The 21194-nt window shown below is 44.2% G+C and overlaps 1 protein-coding gene across 1 annotated transcript in view; it reads right to left on the bottom strand.

Moving 5' to 3' along the window:
• Positions 1–6692: 6692 nt before the first annotated feature.
• Positions 6693–21194, bottom strand: part of ZNF704 (zinc finger protein 704) — a 198308-nt gene continuing 183806 nt past the window's right edge. Inside the window, exons 6-9 of the mRNA XM_058528936.1 lie at positions 19947–20214; positions 17249–17353; positions 9891–9988; positions 6693–9202 (exon numbers count right to left, since the gene is read on the bottom strand). Coding sequence (XP_058384919.1) covers positions 9091–9202; positions 9891–9988; positions 17249–17353; positions 19947–20214 — 583 coding nt within the window. The 3' untranslated portion in view covers positions 6693–9090. The remainder of the gene's footprint in view (positions 9203–9890; positions 9989–17248; positions 17354–19946; positions 20215–21194) is intronic.

The raw sequence follows: 21194 nt of genomic DNA on the forward strand, positions 1-21194 counted from the left end.
AGAGGAGGCAGTGCTCATCTGTCTCCTCCTCCAGCACTGTATTTTTTGTTGTTAGTGCCATTGAGTGAATTCTCACTTCTAGTGACCCTCTGTACAGTGGAGCAGGACCCTGCCTAGACCTTCTGTACCAGGCTCTCACCTTCCAGTGCCAAATCAGATGAATGCTCTGCTGCTATTCATAGGGTTTTCATGGCCAATTTTTTCAGAAGTGGGTGGCCGGGTTCTTCTTCCTAGTCTGTCTAGTCTGGAAGCTCCACTGAAACCTGCCCACCATGGGTGACCCTGCTGGTATTTGAAATACTGGTGGCACAGCTTTCGGCATCACACCAGCATGCAGCCACCACAGTATGACAACCGACAGATGCGTGGTGTGGGTCCCTGGCTGGGAAATGAACCTGGGCCACAGTGGTGAGAGTGCTGAATCTTAGCCACTAGATTGCCAGGAAACGTAATAAAAGTATCATTTATCAAAAAGCCTGTTAATGAAGTAGGTTTCGGGCCAAAATGGTTTAGGCCCCTTCTAGCTCCACGACTAAACTCCCTGTGAGTGGCTTTACCCTAAACTCAAGATGTGAAACCTGGTAAAGTAACAGAAGAAGGGTCAGATGAAATCCATTCGTGTATTGGACAGCCTTTTAATCACTCACAAGGACAGAAATCTCCGGCATTGCCAAGGTTGTTTAAATTGCACTCGTATTTCAGTACCACTTAACTATATTACCAGGTGTTTGCAGCTTTGAGTTGACAGTACTTTTCAATTTGATCATTACAGATTGTAAGTTTGAGCTGTTTTTAAATTTTCTGGCGTTGATTTAAATTTACATGGGTAGCAAATGTTGAATATTTGCAGCAAAATAACTATTTCTCAAAGAGTCAAAGCTTCTACTCAGAACATAGCATTAGCTACTAAAACTCCTATAATTAACCACGTAGATGGTCGGAACTTATGGAACAGGGGCACGGTAGCTATCCTGAAGGGCTGCATTTGGGGATGATTTCATAGTTGGCATTTGACAATGTGACTGAGTGGGCTCTTTACTTCTGTACTGAAAGACCTGGATTGAAAGGATGGGTAGAGAACATAGTGGGTCCCTGGTCTTCTCAGGTCTAGAGTCATTCTGGAAGACTGTGGTCCGAGCCAGCCCTTTAACAAGCCCCTTCCCTCCTTGCAGGCAGTAATGAGGCCGACTCAGAGGCTCAAGACTACTCCGGGCTGGCCTTGGAGGTGGGTGATGGTGATCCTAATATTCCTGCTCCACACTGGGTTCTCAGGAAGGTCAAATGAAATGGGGTATTTAAAAGAGACATACTTTATTGTGTATGTGAAAGGGTTAGTGGTTTTCCCAGCGCCGTCAGGACTCTGGTGTGAGACACAGTCTGAAATAACTTATTCCATCCAAATGGAGGAAGTGACTTCAATTTTTTCCATGACACATTTATTCCCATTTTGTCTTTGCCCTCAGACGAAGATGCTAGGTTTTCTACGTGGAAAAACTCCATTCTGAGGTTGGTGGACACTCTAAAGTACCTAAGTATCTACCATTCTGAAGGATTTTGCCCTGTCAGAGGTGAAACAAGGGAAATTTTACCCTGGAACGAAAACTCATGAGGCGGGATGGAGCGGGGAGTGTGGAGGGGTTGGCAGAGGGCTTTGGCACAAAGAGGCAACGTGTGCTATCTTAGACTGCAGGGGCTCCTGGCTGCCTTCTCTGAAGGCGCAGGCTGCTCTTTGCCAGCCCCTCATCACAGTGGTCACGGCAGTGAAGACAGTAAGAAAGTCAGGATTACAGTTCTTCGATGCTTTGGGGCATGGCCTGGGTGTGCCAGAAGGAGGCAGAGTGAGAGCTGGGTAAGACTTCAGCATCTTTTGATCCGAGGCAAAGCTAGTTGAAGGATATTATATTTCTGTATTCAAGTCTTCTCAGGGGATGACTTCTTGGGGAGAACAGAGCTCTTTCCCTTCTTTGATTTTAGCTGCCCAGATAGTGCCAACATGTGAGTTCGTGGGGATGATGGAGGAACTTGACCTGATGGCCATGGCATGTGAAATCTGCTTCCCTCAACAGTTGAAACTGGTGGCCAAAGGCTGCATCCGCCCACATACGGGCTCTCTTTGGTCTGCCTAGTGTCAGCCAAGAATCTGAGTTAGCTGTCAACACTTAAATGTCAGGTGACATCATATGTCCAAGTCAGATGGTCAGCAGCCCAGCGCCTGATTTCTGTGTGGTTCTGATTGTCTAGAGCTGAGTGCGGGTCCCCCCTTCAAAGGGGGCATGTGTTCTCCGGTTCAGCACCATCGCCAACGTGTTCCTGTGTCCCTCCTCTGCCTGAGCTGAGTGGTTCATTTACAGAACCTGCCTGGCCCTTCTAAGGCATCTGCTCTATAACATTAGGAGGCTTCTATTTAAAGATGAAGCAAGACTCATTTGGTTCAAAACCATAAAGCAATAAACACGTCTTGGGGCCTTTCATGCTAACAGTGGAGATGTTTCAAGGGAATGAAGAGAGATGTGCAGACTGCCTCATCTCAGACACCGGGAGCCGAGGCTGTACACGGTCTTCCCCAACTCCGTGCATTTTTAGTCTTCCCGTGTGCAGATTCTAAGGCCTATTTGGAAGCATAGTCTGAGTGACCCTCTGGCCACCTTGCAGGAGGTGACTTGCCCAATGGGTATACGACCATTCTATCCCAGCTTTTCTTTTGATGTTATCTGCATACTTGGCTAATTAGCATTTGAATTATTAAAATCTTAGGGAAAAAAAAGATGCTTTCTTGTTTTAACAGTGAGTGGGCTAGAAAAAGCTCTACAGTATTATGAAATGGATTTGGCAAAGCTCAGAACTATTTGTGCAGTTAATAAACTCTCCATGGCTCCCTTCCCTGTTTCCCGACTCCTGGGAATACAGTGACTTTCTGATCTCAACCTTGCGTGTCTGTGAAGTCTTTGTGTGAAAAATCAAGCACTTGTTCTGATAGGGAAATTCAAGTTAGTTAGTTAGTGCCGAGGACAAAATTATTTTAAACACCATCGATCACCTAAGAATTCCATCTTCGGGCTTACCTACCATGATTTTAGAAATTTCCACCAAATGATACTTGCTAGTTAAATGCAGGTTTGTGGTTCTGGCAGGTCAAGTGGTAAGCTTATCTTTGCAACAGAATCTATCATTTTACACTAAAGAATTTACAAGAATATTTCCCCATTGCCTATGAGCATATCTACTAACATCTTTTATTTATTTTTTTTGTGAGGAAGATCAGCCCTGAGCTAACATCCATGCCAATCCTCCTCTTTTTGCTGAGGAAGACTGGCCCTGAGCTAACAGCTGTGCTGATTTTCCTCCACTTTATATGGGACGCCGCCTCAGCATGGCCTGACAAGCGGTGCGTCGGTGCGCACCTGGGATCTGAACCCTGGCCGCCAGCAGCGGAGCACGCGCTTAACCGCTACGCCATGGGGCTGGCGCCATCTACTAACATCTTTTAGATTGAAGATACAGAGGATGATTCTTAAAGTGTCTTTTTTCCCTAATACTTTGAAAACACGCTGGTAATGATAAAGGAGTAGCTGATACGTATATCTTGATTCTGCTGTAATTATCTTCCCATCTGATCTGCATTTCTACCCTTGCTGCAGAAGGTTAATTGAAAAGATAGACATGAAAACACTAGCTGAAAAGAGGCATAGCCCTTTGTCTGGAGAGCAGGAATTGCTTATAATATAAACACCTCCTGTCTGGTAAAATTCTGTATTTTAAAAAATAAGCTACAATGTATAAAACCAAGGTTGTTTCTCAGAAAATGTTCATGTTCTTTGTGATTACAAAACACTGCATCTTGTAAAATATTTTCAGTTCTGTTCACTTGAGAAGGTAAGTACTAATGCTTCTTATAAAAAAAGGTGTCATGTCTCTTAGAATTGTCGAAGCCTAAGCAGTATATATCTTGTCTTATTTGGAAAATTAAGTTATAATTGTTACTGTATTTCAGATTACATTTTGATACAACACATTACCATTGTGATTTTCAGACCCACAAGAAAAGTTATAAAACATGAGATTGTCTTCAAAAAAAAAAGGAACTATTTACAAAACAGGACCAGAAGTAAAATTCCCATTTTGATTTCTGGTTCTATGATAGATACACCTTTTTAAAGCATGTAGATAATTGGATATGGGCTTTTTCCAAGTCAGTCACAATAAGCAAACCAGTTGATCTTAAATACATTTTATACTTTCTTGCTCTATTGGTGTGCATTACTTACGGACACAGTTGATACCAAAAGTGCTCATCTCATTTTATTTACTGACTTCTGGTTTGACTAGTTATAATGCAAAAAGACACACCCGAAACAGCTCCATATGGAGGCATCCCCACAGGTAGGAGGAACAAGGAGAGTGTGTGTGCTGTTGGTAGGGTTATTTCCTTAGACAAATGAAATTTCCAGTTGACCCTTGTACCCAGTGCTTTCTCCAAAATGATCCACATCCTCATCCATATTCATGACTCTTGCTCTGTTTCCACTCATTTGTATGCACAAATTCTTCCCTGCGTTCATACGAGTCAATGCTACAACTGATGTGGTCATTAGAAATTCTACAGGGTCATGAGAAAAAGCAGCACCTTGTCCACAGAAGTCCTTAAGGAAGTTTGCTCCTTAACATGCTATTAAAGCAAAATGCACATCTTTAACGGCTTCGCCTACATAATTCTGCTTATAGCTAATAATCAGTCATCCAACCAGATGATTATACAAAGGAACACAAAGGCTTCATATTCACAATTACATTCAGAAAAAGCCTTACACAAGTCTGTGATTACCCCCAGGGACTGTGCCTGGGGGTTCAAAGGTCAGCTTTAGACTGCAGCTCAGCTACAAAGAAACAGCTCTTTTCCACAGAGCATTCCTCTACACCTCAAGAAGTTGGTACTGCCCAGTTCATGTAAATTTGTCTCGAAACAAATGTTCATTGGAAAAAAAAAAACTGTTCTAACTAGAGAAGACTCTAGAGATAATAAAAGTCTTTCTAGTCTTAGGATCCTCCAGATCTGTTTTTCACATACCCTTTAATTTTCCCTGAGGAAATGAATATTATTTACAGTATTTTGCTACTATTCTCAAGGTATTCTCTCCTATATGTACAATTCTTGCCACTTTCCTCTAAACATTCTCGAGTGAATGCTGCACTTTCGTTTTCCAATGAAGTCTGATCGGGGGAGAAAGTGGATTCAGTGGCGCCAGCTAATGCAGAACCCAGGGCTACTTTCAAAAGTGTGGCTTGGTGACACCAGAGACAGCCGACTTAAATGATCTTGAAATCTGACAGAGGGCATTTCAGTTTCAGAAATCTTTTGCAACATACATGTAACTCTATCTTTAAAGCGTTTTCGGAAAGCTCAAGAACCGTTAACACGCATCATGTCTCTATTGCAACATGGTTATGACTGGACAAGGAATCGTCTCATCAAGGGCACCTGGGTGGTGCCCGGAGCTGCTGACAGGCGCTTCGCAGCTGCGCACGCACCTTCCTGGTCAGAAACCCACTGCCCTCTTCCTGACTCTGGCTTTTGCCAACCAAGGGAGGAAACTTTCCATCGAGTGAGCGGAGAGAAGTCCATGCCCACTAGAGACGTGCACGGCAGTCTCGCATCCCCGGCTGGAGCTGCTTCCCTTAAGGGAGGTCTCTTCTTGCCTCAGGCAGCCGCTCCCAGAGGGAGAACAAGGCAGGTCCCTTGGAGGTGCCCGGGGACAGTCACCACTGGCCAATCAGCATTAAGAAGATGAGCTGGAGCCACATGTCCACAGGCCCCTTGTATCTCCTCTCTGGTCCCCGAGCCACATGCTACCCGGGTGTTTTCTTCAAGTTGTCACACTACCACCCACAAATTAGGTGCGTGTCCTCTGGGAAGGACTAAGGCTAAAAACCACTGCCTGATGAACTCTCTGCTTTGCAGCTCTCTGGAGAAGGCTTGCCCATCACCGTGAAATGCCTTCTTTGGAGAGAGATGAGAAATCTTTTCTGAAGAAAGGGGTATCAAGGGAGAGAAAAGTCAAAAGGCTACAACAGGCCTTATTTCGACATATTTTGGGACCGAATCCGTTGTATTGCTATTCCTTTTGTGCAGACACGTCTCTGAGATCCCCGTGATGGACAGGGCTCCAGCGAAGCCACCAGCATGCTGAGGGCTTCCCTTCCCACCCCTCCCGCCTCCCCCTGCCAAATGAAGACGTAAAAGAACATGGTACCATAGAGACGGCATAAAATGAATGTTGGGCTTAATTTGGCACTTTGTTTCGTTCCAAAATACAACAAAATAGCTCTACGTTTTTTTTCTTTTTAATTTTAGCTTTTACAATCAGTGCTGTATATTGCAATTCATAGCTTTCTGGGTGGCGTGCAAGAAGTTTAATCCCTTTTCTTCAAAGCCAGCCAGGCGTCCCCTAGTTATTACAGGCCTTGGTACAGGGGCTGGGTTTCTGTGTGTGCAGGAAGGTGCTGAGGGTCTCTGCACACCTGGAAGCCAGAGAAGAGGGTACACAGAGCCCCGGGCTGGCCTGCAGAAAGGAGCCCCCCATGTGGGTGGGAGATGTAGAAGAATATGTGTAAAGAAGCCTTTAGAAGGAGAAGAAATCCCAGGGAGGTTGCATTCAGCTCTACGCTTCTGCTTATACCTGTGCGCTGGCTGAAAACCAGGTAAGGGCTGAGCTGGGCTCATCCAGGCCAGAGCTCAGAACTAGTCATGGGCTGGATCTCTGGGGGCAGAGCCACAGAGCCTCGCTCCAGGACTGCCCCACAGCAAAGCTCGCTCCCTCCTCCTGTCCCAAAGTTCTTGGCAGGGATGGAGTTAGCCCCTCATCGCTTTAATCTTTTTTGATTAGTGCCTTAATCCAAGGATCGAGGGCCAGGGAGCTTTGCTGAAGAGAAAATCTCCAGGATGCTCCAGGATTGCACCCCAACCATCCTTTACGTCCGCGGTGAACGTGCTACATGGTTGAGCAGCCCTGGACTCACCGGGGCCCCTGGGCAATCCATCCAAAACTCAGGGCCTCCTGGACCACGCCAGAGCATCACCTCACAGCAGAGCATGCCTGAAGGTGAAGCGACAGGACACCAGGGAGGAGAAAAGATATGCCGGGGTGGAGGATGTACACACATTTCTGCAATTACAAAAATGCCCTTTCCTGGCTGACCTTCTAAGTACTAAAACATGTATTATAGCTGCTGCTGTGGCTAGTACTGATTGGTATTCATGATGTGAAGCTAAATGAAGCTCCTTTTCTACTCTCTTAAAATAAGTGTTTTTAAAGAAAAAATAAATGAAGGAGGAAAACAGGATCTCTTTCAAAAAATAGTGTTTAAAAAGTCCTATGTGAGTTTAAAAAATAAAATTGCGAAAATAGATGAATGCACAGTTTGTGGACGTTACACTGTAGAACCACTTTACATTTCCCTCACTTATTAAAACAAAGATAATCTGTTATTACTTGATGCCTTCTTTCTACTCTTTAAAAAAAAGTGTATGTACAATCTCTAAACATATATTAAACTTTCCTCTGTGCAATTTCATTGAACATTCCTATGGCTGATCCTAGGCCCTTGTCCCGACACAGTGCATCCTGGAAGGTGCTCTTACTTCTTTGCATAGGTATAGGAGACATAACTCTTTAACAGGGCAATGGAGAGTAGGGTAGAGAATTAGCCTATTCATAGGACTTGACAACTACCCCCCTCCCCGCACCACTACCACCAAAACAAACAAACAAACATACCAGGCTGGAAAGCCCGATACCTGGAACACAGTGTAAGCCCTGGTCCTACTAAATTCAGAGATTCCTATACCAACACGTATTTTCCTTTTGGTGTTCTGTATGCTCCCTTCTGAGTGAATTCTTAATGATAGCTCCAATATTTTTGTAAGAAAAATAAAGGTTTAAACCTTCCATTTACCCATATAGTGTTTACATTATTCATTAACCCATCTCCCAGACATGCTAAAGCATACAACCTGTGAAAGTGCACTCAGCATGGACGCTGGCTTGTCGACCACGCGTGACTTTCTGAACAGCCCCGGACACGTAGGCTGTGCTCTGCTGTATACAGCAAACTCGCTAGGATGGGTGGAGTTCTCTCCCTTTTCTGAAACCAGTCAGGGTAGAGTTTTGAGGGAAGGCCCGTCGACCCATCAACCCGGCAATGACTTTGTCAGACAAGCGGGGACGAACAGATGGGAGCTGCGGTGTGCAGCACGTCCCTGAAAGAAGCGTCGAGGCTTGCCCAGATGGCCACCTGTTCTCCATCGCGCTGCAGCAAGTGGAGAATGAGCTGTGTCGCCTTGTGGGGAAGGGCTTCTTATCAATCCAAGGAAGGCTCCTCCATGCTTTCTAACAGCGACAGCCGGAGGTCCTGAACTCAGCTGGGGGCTGACGTCTGCTTGTGGATTCCGTCGTCAACTTCTTTTCCAGCTTATGCCACCTGGGGCCCTTCAAGCTAACAGCTCTACCGTGGTTAAGTTTGGGGCCATTCTTCAAAAGAAAACAGTCAAACAGAAAAGGACACAGAAGAGATACCCAGCGTGCTGCCCTTCCTGGCAACACATCATGATGTCTACTGCTCCAAATGGAAAACAGGGAAAAGACCACTCACAACGAAAGCAGGTACTGTTCTTTGTACAAACGCTACCCAATATCGTGTAGCTTTTTCGTGGGTTTCAAAAAAAAATCTCAGAAACGGCGTTATTCAGAGAGCTTATCAAAATATGTCTCCTTTCTAGGTAAAATGGACTTTCTTGGTTCGATTGCTACGGAAGTCCACAGCTTTCAGACCGAGACATACAGCAAGTAAGTTGACTCTTCTTTGTAAGGAAAAAAAAGCAGTTACAGCTGCTCGAGGCTGGGCTGTCAGCAAGAACAGGAAGGTGGTGACCTTGTGCTGATTTATTTTTTTTGCTGTAATTCCACCAAGGATCCTGGAGGTGCTTTTCCTGGGCTTCAAGTGTATTTTAGTTCGGAAGGAAAAGTGCGTTCCAGTACCTGCAGCGGACGGTGAGGGCAGGAGTCCTCTGGGCGGCCGGTGCCTGCGCTCTGCCCCTCAGTCGATGAACCTCTGGCAGGCCTTCTTCCAGCGGCAGGCCGTGCACCACAGGTCTCGGTTCTCCATGCCGTACACCTTCCTGCACTTCTTGCCCTCGCCCCTGGGCTTCCTGGAAGACAGAGAAGGAAAATGTGTTCAGTGGGAGGAATTCAGTGGGCATTCTAGGGAGGGCTCGAAATCCCTTGCAAGACTGAGATAAAAGGTTAGGGAACATCATAGGGGTTCTCACTGCGTCCGGACACTCACGTGCGCTGGAGGTTTCCAGGCCACCACTCAGCTGTGACAATTTGCTACCATAACTTTGACGCTTCTTTCTATCCCTTTGTGGACATGTCCATTTGGCCTTCTTCATAAAACGGAATTAAGCAAGTAAATACGAGAAACACCATAGAGAGTGTTACTCTGTCAAGTTTTTAAATATGTACTTTCGAGTGCTCTCTTGCTTCTCAAATTTCTAGCATTCTGGTTAAGGGAATCCTCCTTGATCTGGATTAAAAACTGTATCTTGTGGTTGGTTATATACAGAGGTTAATGCAACATGGCTTTAAATAGCCCCAGGAATCACCATGACCTACGCTGCTAGAAAACTTCCTGTAAACTGTCACCCCGAAAAGACAAAAAATTTTCATTAATAGTTAGTGGATGGGGAAAACCATAGGAATGAAAGAAAGGGGGTTTCGTCCATTCCGGGGAAATTTCATGGAAGGTCGTCTCTCTGCTTTCTCTTTTCCTTGCTGTTGTCCTATTTTCAGGTCATTCCCATGCGATGAGGGGTGTGGAGTTTCGAGCAGTCGTACCTCAGGCTGACCGTCCCTCTGGGTGGGGAGGACAAGACCGTGTGGGTGTGCTGTCTCTGCTCTCCTGGGCCCACCGGGTGGCTATGCGTTGGAGACACCTGGTAAATACACGGAAAACAAGGCTGATGGGCAGGTTCTCCCCGTCATGCATTTATTCAGCCTTTGCCGCGGGGGCAGTGGTACTTACATCGGACACGGGGATGCAGTGCTTCCTCCACAGAGACCACGTGCTAAAATGGATGCGGTGATGCTCATGGCAGAATTTAAATGCATCCCCAAACAGAAAAGACCCAGCAACAATTAATACTTTAAAAATCTTCATGACTTCACATCTGTGCATTCCAAGTTGCCCACAGTAACATCTTTTCACTTGAATAATATTTTAAACCGTCAAGTATTATTCCTAGTCCAAGCCTCATGATCTCCCCTTTAAAGAAGAAAAGTATCTCGAGAGGTTAAGAGGGTTATCTAAAATTCTACAGCCAGTCCGTAGCAACAACACGACATGGAGCTCGGCCTTCAGTGTGCCCTGTTAGATATTTGCAGCCACTAAAGAAATGGCTTCTTGCATAAGACATCCACACGACAGACTCTGGGGTCCAAACAGGAATAAAGGCAAGAAGCAAAGAGCCTGCGTGAATCAGGAACAAATGTCATCCATGTCATACTTACTGAGCACTCCCTATGTGCCAGGTGTGCTGGCAACAGCTTTAATTCTCACAGCTACCCCATGGGGTAAGTACTATTACTGTTCCCACTTTATAGATGAGGAAACGAGGCAGAGGAGGTTAAATAACTCGCCCGAGGTCCTGGAACTTGTACTGGCAGGGCCGGGGCTGTCCTGAGCTCCGCCTGGTGCCCGAGCACGTGTAACCCCCCGACTCCTCTGCCTCTCCATCCCTGTTCGCCACTCCTCTTGGATGTCTCATGCAGTCTCTTTGCATCACCCGCTCTCATAACACTAAATATCTTCCCAGCTTCTGGGATTCTCAAAAGCTGCAAAAAACTAATTTTTATAACAAGAGATAAAAGATGTTTCAAGCAAACATATAATATTTTCATACACAGAAGAGCAGACATTTAATACATTTAAAAACTTAATCATCTAGAAGCCAACATGGCCACAGAAATATCAATACCCATCAACAGTTATGGGAACATTCCTAAGGCAAACTTACGGAATTGATTTTTCTCTAGTACAGGCACGGGTACTTTCTATTTTCTTTCAATGTAAAGGAATGTACATCAGTGTTATTTTCACAGACAGTAATTGAAAAAAATAAACAGGTAAGAAAAAACCTAACATTTTAAACCACTGTTGCCAGGAGTCTGAATTATTCTATACCATTCGTCTTGACTTTTTGCTAAAGTTGGGTAGAGTGAGGGCCAGCAGAGGTGAAGAACATACAGAATTTTTAAGAAATAAAAGTGCTCGAGTTCAGTGTATGCATTTGATGTGGACAGACATGTAGGCTCTTCCAGGAGCAGAGTCCCCACCCAACCCCGCCACCCATCCCTTCCGGACCAGGATGCATAGCAGAGGGAGTGAATACTGCAGATATTCACAGCCACTGCAGGTGATCTAGAATATGCTCATATGAATTGTTTTAAATGAGGATCAGGACAATAAAAAATCTTTAAAAAATTCCTGTAGAATTTAGGTGACACGACAGTGACCCGACTTCCATCAGCCACGGATAACGTGGAAGGTACTAAATTTTGCAAAATTGTCATACCCCTCTCGTGTGGGGTGAGATGAGATTATAGGATGTTCTTCATTCAACGAACATTTATTAAGTATTTACTATGCACCAGGCACTCTTCTAGACTGTGGGGATACAGCACTGAACCAAAGTCTCTGCCCTCATGGAGCCTACATTCTAGTGGGGAGACAGACAGAAAATATAAACAAATGAGGTCATTTTAGTGACACGGGCCTGAAGAAAATAAAATAGGCTAATAGGCAAAGCACTGTGGAAGGAGAGGACATTATTCACCTAGGGAGGTGAGAGAAGGCCTCTTGAGGAGGTTGCCTTTGATCTATAGGGCACTGTGGAGAAAGGAAGAGCGAAGATAGAGGCCTCCATGTGTAGAGTGCCAGTGGGCGGAGGGCGGGACAGGAGGCGGCACATTCTGGTCATGCCTCGTAGCCCTGAGAAGGAATTTGAATGTTATGCTAAGGACAAGGGACACCATGGGAGAGTTTTAAGGAAATAAGGCATCTGATGAATGCTTTAAAGAGATGGCTTTGGCTCCTTGGAGAATGGACTGGAGACGGCCTGGAGAGCGGCCCTGAAGACCAGTTAAGAGGCTTTTGCAATATTTCAGGGGAAAAACATACTGGTGATTTAGACTGGGGAGTGACATGGTGGCAAGAAGGGGCTGGATTTGTGTCCTTTAGAGGCAGAGCCTGGGACTTGCTGATAGATAGGACACGGGACAAAAAAAACAAAGAATCTTTAGACGAATCAGAGATGATTCTAAAGGAGTCAAGGATTCTGGCCTGAGCGGCTGGAGGGATGGTGGTGCCACTCACTGAAATGGGAAAGCTGGTGAGCTGGTAGGTTTGGGGGAGAAGTGAAGACCAGGGATTTGAAAATTCCCAAGAACACGGTTTGAGGAATACGGAGTTCCTACAGGAATAACCCCTCCACAGTCTTTCTTCCTGCTAACGGTTCTCTTAAGTCTGGGGTTCAGGGCAACCTGTGAACCCCAGGCCATGGAAGCGGAGCGTGCAGAACTTAACCATTATGCCACCAGGCCGGCCCCTCCTTGAGACTTTTAATAGCAAGGCAATCATGTTTTAGCTTCTAACTTTAGTTGGGGCTGAGGGTGGGGAAGTCCAGAGATGATTGGCATAGGGAACTAACATTTATCCAGTGCTTGCAAATGTGAAAGACAGGCCAACAGGTTATACATGATCTCTGAATCCTCACAAGAAACCTGCAAAATAAGGCTGGTAGGTTTGGTAGGTTTGTGCTGTTATCTGCATCTTGCAGATTTGATAATTCAGGCTTTGAGCAGAGAAGTGGCCTGCATAGTACCCCAGAGTTAAAAGTAGCCGTCGTAGTAATTTACCAAGAGCTTGTTAAACTAAGTACCTCCCGCTTGTATCTAACTTAATCTTCACAATGACCCTCCGCTAAGTACTGCCATCATTTCCATTTTATAGATGAGGAAACAGGGAAGTTAAGTAAGTTGCCAAGGCCACACGGTTAGGAAATGGTGGACCGGGGATGTGAACAACCCAGCTGGTCTTGGAACTCAGTTCTGAATGACGTCAGAGCCTTGAACTTTCCACTTGTCCATCCTGCCATGTAATTGATGGCAATAACGTGCGCCCTAAGATAAATCCCTATAGAGCACGATTTTGGCTCTCTTTCCCAGTGGTCTCCACATTTCAATTTTTATTTGTTTTATATCTCAACTGTCTCTAAGTTCTATTTTGGAGCATGTTTTATAAAGTGGATAACATACTTCGAGAGTACTATATGGTATTATTTCTACATAAACAAAATTATTAGGCTATATGCCTGTAATTTGTCTACTGATTAAGTGTGACCTCAGAAGAGTTTAAAGAACTCTAAATTATTCTCTGCAAAAAACATGGCTCATTTTTCCCACATGTTGAGTGTATTTGTGCTATATGAGACAGTCCCAAAGCGGCAGAATCCACTTTCTCTGACGCCCATGTTATGGTCATGAGACACGTCACAGGCCGCAGTGATAGTAAATGCTCCATACTGTTAGCCAGTGCCGGCATTAGGCTCAACAATACAACTCTACAAGGTAGGGTTCGAGTTGAGGATTTTGCTTAAGAGAGGTCATGTGACTGGCTAGCCGTCATAGTCTGTGTCCCCCCTAAATTCCTATGTTGAAGCTCTAATCTCCAGTGTGGCCCCATTTGGAGATGGCGCCTTTAAAGAAGTAATTAAGGACAAAAGAGGCCAAAAGGGTAGGACCCTGACCCAATAGGATTAGTGTCCTTACAAGAAGAGACAGGGCGCTCTCTCCATCCTACATCTCCCAAACAGAAAAGGCCACGTGAGGACCCAGCGAGAAGGTGGCCCTCTACAAGCCAGGAAGAGAGCCCTCACCAGGGACCAAATCAGCCAGGACCTTCATCTAGGACTTCTAGCCTCCAGAGCTGTGAGAAGATAAATCTTGGTTGTTGAAGCCACTCAGTCTATAGTATTCTGTATGGCAGTCTGAGCAGACGAATACAGGGGCCAAGGGCTCTCAGCTTTCTGTGATGAAAACACAGAAAAAGGAATGGAGATAAGCAGATAAGACGGGTCATTCGGGAAAAACAGGTCAAAGAAAGCTCTAATCAGTGAAGGTCTTCTCCCTACCCTCTCGATCCATAGCCTTCAGCTCGAAAAGACTGACCCTCCAGTTACATCTGTAAAGAGGCAGATCGGCCTCCTTGGCTCCACACCTCCGGGAAGAGGTCTCACCCAGGGAACTTATTAGAGCCCAGTGTTCAGGAAGTCTGGTGTAGGCAAATGAATTAATAAAACCCTGCAAACCTTGGTGTTTCTCAGAAGGAGATTATTTCCACTCTTTAGGAAGCCTACAAAAGCGTCCCCTGTCTGATACCAGGTCTCAAAGATGCAGGAGAAAAGCAAATCCTAAATGGAGGTGACGACCTCAGAGTATTTGTTTTGGAGTACAAAGAGGAATGTGTCCTTTAAAGAGCATTTTATAAAACGGCAACTGCTCTGTTCTTCAGTTTGGATATACCTGAAGCCATTACTAATACTAATTCATTATAATTTAAAACTTTTAGAGCTTCTGTCTGAAGACCCTATTATACCAATTTAGAGGGTAGGAATTCACGCGTTCTTAGATGCCTGGCTCCCCGTCTTCTGCGGGGCGGGACTAACACTCCTGGAGAATTCAGGGACAGTTGCTGGCACCCTGTCAGCAGACGTGTGACAGTCCCGTGCCTGTGTGGAGCGGAGTGGTGAGATCCAGCCCCCAGCAGACGGAGGCAAACAGCAAACACCCATTTTTTTTTAAAGCATTGATAGAGAGTATAGCAATGAATACTCAAAATGAAGAACATTTTTAGTAGTAAGCCCTCTTGTCTTCTTAGAGTAAAACAAAAGCCTTGGAAAATAGCGCTCCCTCCCCTTATCGTTATAATTTTAAATCAGCATGGCAAGCTTGACTGCTAACACAGCCTAAAGTGTTCACTGGAACAGACTACACACCAGATAGATTGGGAATTCTCTGGTGAAAGAATAAACTGGAAGCTCACACAGGATTTTAGTGGGCACCTAGTGAAGCCAGCCACTGTATATACTTGGTGTCAAAGCTCTAGTCTAGAATGTTCCTGGTAACCAGTAGATAATGAAATTAGGGACTCTGTGAAAAATCTGGGGCACTGAGATGAGGACAGACATATATATACACAGTGTCCATAGCAGAGGAGTTTTAAAGTTTCACTCTTGAAAAACAAACAGTGGAAGGCATCCTGGCTGATGTCCTACTGTGTAAGACATTAACGAACTTTGGAGGATTTGAGGCTAGTAAAAAACTACTCAGAGTGATTTCTCTCCTCAGAAGGAAATGATTTAATTAATAAAACAAAGGGGAAAAAGTCCCATTTTGATTGGTCACAGAGGCAATTTGAAAATAAGCCTGAACTGGGCTGTCCCATCTACACGCTATATTTGTTTTTACACCAGATGAGCAATATGGCGTATGCTCTTGAAAATTCTTCTCAAATCAAAAACAGGAATTAACAGAATTCAGAAGAGCAGATCTATAATTCTGTAATTGTAGCTGCCTTTCTAGGTTAGAAGGGTTGTCTCAAATGTGAATGGAGAGCCACTCTGCGTCTGTCTTTGTCTACCAAAAAAAAAAAATAAGTCACCGAAAAAACCAATTGTTAACCTCTGACAGCCATCTCAGTAGATCCTTGTTCTTCCCAGAAACAAAACGAATACCTGTGTGTGTAAGCTGTTCTCTTGTAATATCTACTGACCAGGTCACTCCCTGAATTCTTGCTCTTTCAGAGTGACCAGCCGTTACCACTTTTTGACGAAGCAGGCAACTTGCACAATTATTCCAGATCCACGATATTGTTTAAAAATCAAATTCCAGGAGTATTTTCTGGAAGCCACAAATTCCCAAATTGTTGTCAGCAGGATGCTTTTTATTGTTGGCTGTTCCTCTAGGGAATTTAATAAATATGCACTGACAGAGCACAGCATAATTGACTGAGCCACTTTCATTTTTATCAGCTCTGCAGGAGGCCTTAGTATTTGCTGGAAACCTCTGAGAGCTGCCAGTGGTTGCAATAACAAGCTTTTGTGAGGTCCTTGGGGACGGGGTGGAGAGGAGAAACTAAGGTTTATATCTATCATCATAAGCCACTTTCTGAACCTTATCAGGAGTTACAACCCACCGGGAGCATCAACAGTGGGCAGGTCTATGGCTATTCTGTGGTAAGCTATAAAAGACCCAATATACTTTTAAATGAATGGTTAGGCATCAAGTTAATTCATGGTGATTTATCAAACAGTAATCACTCAATATGTCAAACCAATTCTTATATACTACTTAAACCTGATGGCATATTTCAGCACTCATTTATTTTCAAATTACCCATCAGCATGGATCATTCAGGCTTTGGAAGAAAAAAAGTGATTTCAATTTGTTATTTGAACCTTCAAAATGACATCCCCACAAACGATAATTTTAAAGTCAAATTTTATAAAGTTATTCATAATGATAGATGTACAGAGTCTTTTACGTACAGAATCTTTTTCTTTTATGTTCAGGGTCTGGGTTCAGCTACCAATTTTATAAAGACTTTTGGAAACATACAATATATACCAACATAAAAAAATCTTGATATATTTCCAACAGCTGAAACTTTCTTCCAGTTTTCTAAAATTCCAGTCAAAACACCTTGTCACAGAGAAGCTGGGCCTGTCTGGACCACTGAGATACCTTGCAAAGGAGTTTAGAAATATCACTTAAAAAACAGAGCACTTCTGGGCCAGCCCAGTGGCGCAAGCGGTTAAGTGCATGTGCTCCACTGCGGCGGCCCAGGGTTTGCCGGTTCGGATCCCGGGCGCACACCGACGCACCGCTTGGCAGGCCATGCTGCGGTGGCGTCCCATATAAAGTGAAGGAAGATGTGCACAGATGTTAGCCCAGGGCCAGTCTATCTCAGCAAAAAAAGAGGAGGATTGGCAGATGCTAGCTCAGGGCTGATCTTCTACCCAAAAATTTGAGTACTTCTGGCATTCTGATTTTTGTCTTTTTCTTGCATGTTTCTGCAATTTGCTCTCTAAAAATTTACGTTTGGCTTTGACCAGATTTCTTTTTGTTTTTTCACTTACTGGAATGCCTGTGAAGGTAACGGGTGGAGACTGCCAAGAAATGCTGAAGCTATTGCCGTTGGGGGTGAACTTGGCCGATCCTGGAATGGTCACGGGGGGCGTGGCCTGTTGAACAGAAAACAAAGTTGTTATGAAAGAATATTTTTCCTCAGTGTCTCAAGCTGTCATTACCAAGGTGGGGCCTCAGAAATGATCTCTGCTGTATTAATACCTTAGACTAATTATCTAGTAGGAGGAGATTAAACATGGTCAAAGAGAGTAGCCAGAAATAAACTTTTTACATATCTAAGCAATCTATTAAGGTATAAAATGATAAGGTTTTTGACTGTTGATTTCTGAAAAGAAATTTGATTATACATATACCCACCTATTTAGGAAACCTGTGAGATACAATTCCTCACCATCAAATTGGGAAACAAACTCTTCTAGACAGAGGCGGTGGGTGTGTAAATTGGTACAACATTTTGGGAGGATAATTTGGCAATATTTATCAAAATTCTTAGTATTCTGTATATTAGCTATTCCACTTCTAGAATTCATCCTAAGGAAATGTATACAAGGATGTCTATTGCAGAAAATATATATTATAAAAGAAAAACTGTAAACATAAATGTTCAATAATAGGGAAATGAGTAAATAAATCATGACATACCCACAGATTGATTAAAAATGATGTTGTTGAAGAATACTCATTGGCATGGGAAAATGTTCATGATATATTAAGTGGAAAAAACAAAGCATAGCAAAAACAGTTCTACAATAGATTCCCCCTCCCCCCCCTTTTTTAATGAGTATACATACCCACAGAGAACAAGGTTTTGAGGGACATACAAAAAATATTAAAGGGACTTTCTTGTTGTTGGGACCAGGGATGAATTTTCTCTCTTTGCTTATGTTTTTAATATTCTCCATGCTGAACATTTATAATATCTATAAACAGAAAAATTCCAGTATTATAAATATATGGTTTGAGAAGGACCTTCTAGATCACCTAGTGTGTGTTCCAACTCTCATCATATAGATGAGCAAAATGATTTAATTAAGCTGCTTCAAACCCATGATTTCGGACCTAAATGCAACACTGACAAACAAGAGCAAAGGTATGAATTATTCTTTTTGACCAACATAACAAGAGTCAGGAATGAAATTTATTTATTTATTTATTTATTTTTGTGTGTGAGGAAGATCAGCCCTGAGCTAACATCCATGCCAATCCTCCTCTTTTTGCTGAGGAAGACCGGCCCCGAGCTAACATCTATTGCCAATCCTCCTCTTTTTTTCCCCCTTTCTCCCCAAAGCCCCAGTAGATAGTTGTATGTCATAGTTGCACATCCTTCTAGTTGCTGTATGTGGGACGCCGCCTCAGCATGGCCGGACAAGTGGTGCATTGGTGCACGCCTGGATCTGAACCCGGGCAGCCAGCAGCGGCGCGTGCGCACTTAACTGCTAAGCCACGGGGCTGGCCCCAGGAATGAAATTTAATGCATCAGCTATTTTAATAATTAGCTCTATTCCATTGCTCTTGAGTTTAAGTCTACTAAATAAGTGGCTGAGTTCTTCCCCTACAGGTTTGGTTTTTCTAATTATAAACATAGTTGCTAGTGACAGTGGTTTCGTAACTGGCACCATTGGAAAATATTTTGGCAACGCATAGCAAGAGCCATAAGCTGCTCATGTTATATCCTCTGACTCAGTAATTACCCTTCTGGGAATTCAAAGGGGAAAAAAAGCTACTGGCGCAGAGGTTTCATAGTAGAGTTATTAATGATAGTGAAAAAACTGGATAGACGAAAATGTAGATACCTAACAACAAGAGAATGATTAAAACAATTTGGTGTTTCAATTTATTGAATAGTATTCAATTATATGGAAGGTGTGCATAAAACAAAGGTGGGAGAACACAATTACAAATATGGTAAGGAGATTTGTTTTTTTTAAAGTTGCATAAGGTAGTTGAGAATTATTGGAAAAATATTGCTTAAAATTTTAATGTATTGAAATTTTATTAAAACAAATCAACGTTTAAGAGTTATTAACAATTGCCGGAGGAAAGGAGCTTTAGCCCTGTCCTGTACTTGCAGGATTGTCTCTAAGGTCTTTTCAGACTTTAGAGTGAAGCAGAATTACCCGGAGGGTCTGTTACAAGAGCCTCCTGCGCCCCACCCCTAGCTTCTGGTCCAGCAAGTCTGGGGGGTTGAGAGGTGATTCCAAGAATTTACATTTCTAACAAGTTCCCGGGTGATGCTGACACTTGATTTGGGGACCACTGACAACCATACTCTAATCTGACAGGGTTAGTTACCAACCCAGAAGGCAGGCATGAAGTCCCAGATTTGGGGTGCAGGGCGATTCTGTCATTGTACCAAAGCTTTTCAATGCTCACCTTTTCATTTAGTTTTTATTTAACAGATACTTATATCACATGCCAGGCACCCTTCTGAGGGCTTCACAATATTAATGATTTTAAACTTCATAACAACCTGTAAGGGATTGGATCTTTGGTCAGCACTGGGGACCATAGGGTCCCATCTGTGTGAGATCTTGGCTTTAAAAGAATAAAAAAAAAAAAATGAACTCAGTTACTGGGCTACATGTGTGATGCTGGTTTTCCACTGAGTTATCCTTTACTCACAGGTCAGAACGCGACTGCTTTGGTCAGGGGTCAAAGTGACTACTCTCACAGTCCCCTGCAAGTCACCTGGTAAGCGTGGTCGGTGTGCACGAGGTAGAGGGTGGTGGGCGCGGAGCGGCTCAAGGGTGTCATCAGTTTAGCCTCGGTTTTGGCACAAGGAGTTTCCGTTCGGCTTGACTCTGGGATGGGGAAAGCAGGAGGCGAGGCCGGGGACTGGGAGGGTGACACCGGGGCCAGGCTGCTCGGTCCGTCTGCCACTGAGTCTGTGTTGAGCTTGATCTCGGTGTAGTAAAAGTCCTCTTCTCCATCACTGTAGTCAGAGTCCCCCACACGCCTAACGCAAAAGAGAGCAGTGCCATCAGACTAAACCGACCTGTTTTCTTGCCTTGTAATTGCGCACATGCTGTTCCCTCTATCTGGAATGCTTTTCCTCTGTCTTGTCTGCCTGGCAAAGTCCTACTTATCTTGCAACACTCACCTGTCCACTTCCAGGGAAGCCTTCCTTGACCTCTTAAAGCAATTTATTCAATCAATCAAACAATGAATCAATTATTCAAAAGCAATTTATTGAGAATCTACTGTGTCCAGGCACTTTTCTAGGATCTCCTGATAGCACAGTGAATAAATCATAGATAGACTGTTGTTGTGTGCTGGTCTCAGCCTGTCAATAACCAGTGTTGTGAATGTCCTGGCCCTTGTGGTTCTTATTATGACTGCAAGATGCCCTTCAGCAGTAACCATCAGGAAACTCTGAAAAAATACAGGTTTATTACTTACAGACCTGGAAACTATACGACACACCTGGGGCTACACAGCCAGGTCAAGTGGAGAGAGAGAGGGCACGGGCCTGGGGTTCTGCTTTTTTTTTTTTTTTTTTTTTTTTGGTGAGGAAGATTGACCCTGAGCTAACACCCCGTTGCCAATCTTCCTCTTTTTGCTTGAGGAAGACTGTCCCTGACTAACATCCATGCCCATCCTCCTCTATGTTGTATGTGGGCTGCTGCCACAGTATGGCTGACGAGTGGTGTAGGTCCGTGCCCAGGATCCGAACCCGCGAACTCCGGGTCGCCAAAGCAGAGCACACCGATCTCAACCACTATGCCTCCAGGCTGGCCCCTTGGGTTCTGCTTTTATTGGGGTCGAGGGTGGGGGCCTAGAGTTTTGCACACTCACTCTGTACAGGGGATTTAAAACATAAGCAGGGGAAGAGAAAAAACAAGTGGTCACTTACTGAAATCAACCAACATCTCTACAACAAAGGAGCCTCAGTGGGGGGAGGCGGCCTGGCTCTGCATTTAGTCGGGTGGCGTGTGT

Source organism: Diceros bicornis, chromosome 33 (genome assembly GCF_020826845.1).
Source record: "Diceros bicornis minor isolate mBicDic1 chromosome 33, mDicBic1.mat.cur, whole genome shotgun sequence".
NCBI lineage: Eukaryota > Metazoa > Chordata > Mammalia > Perissodactyla > Rhinocerotidae > Diceros > Diceros bicornis.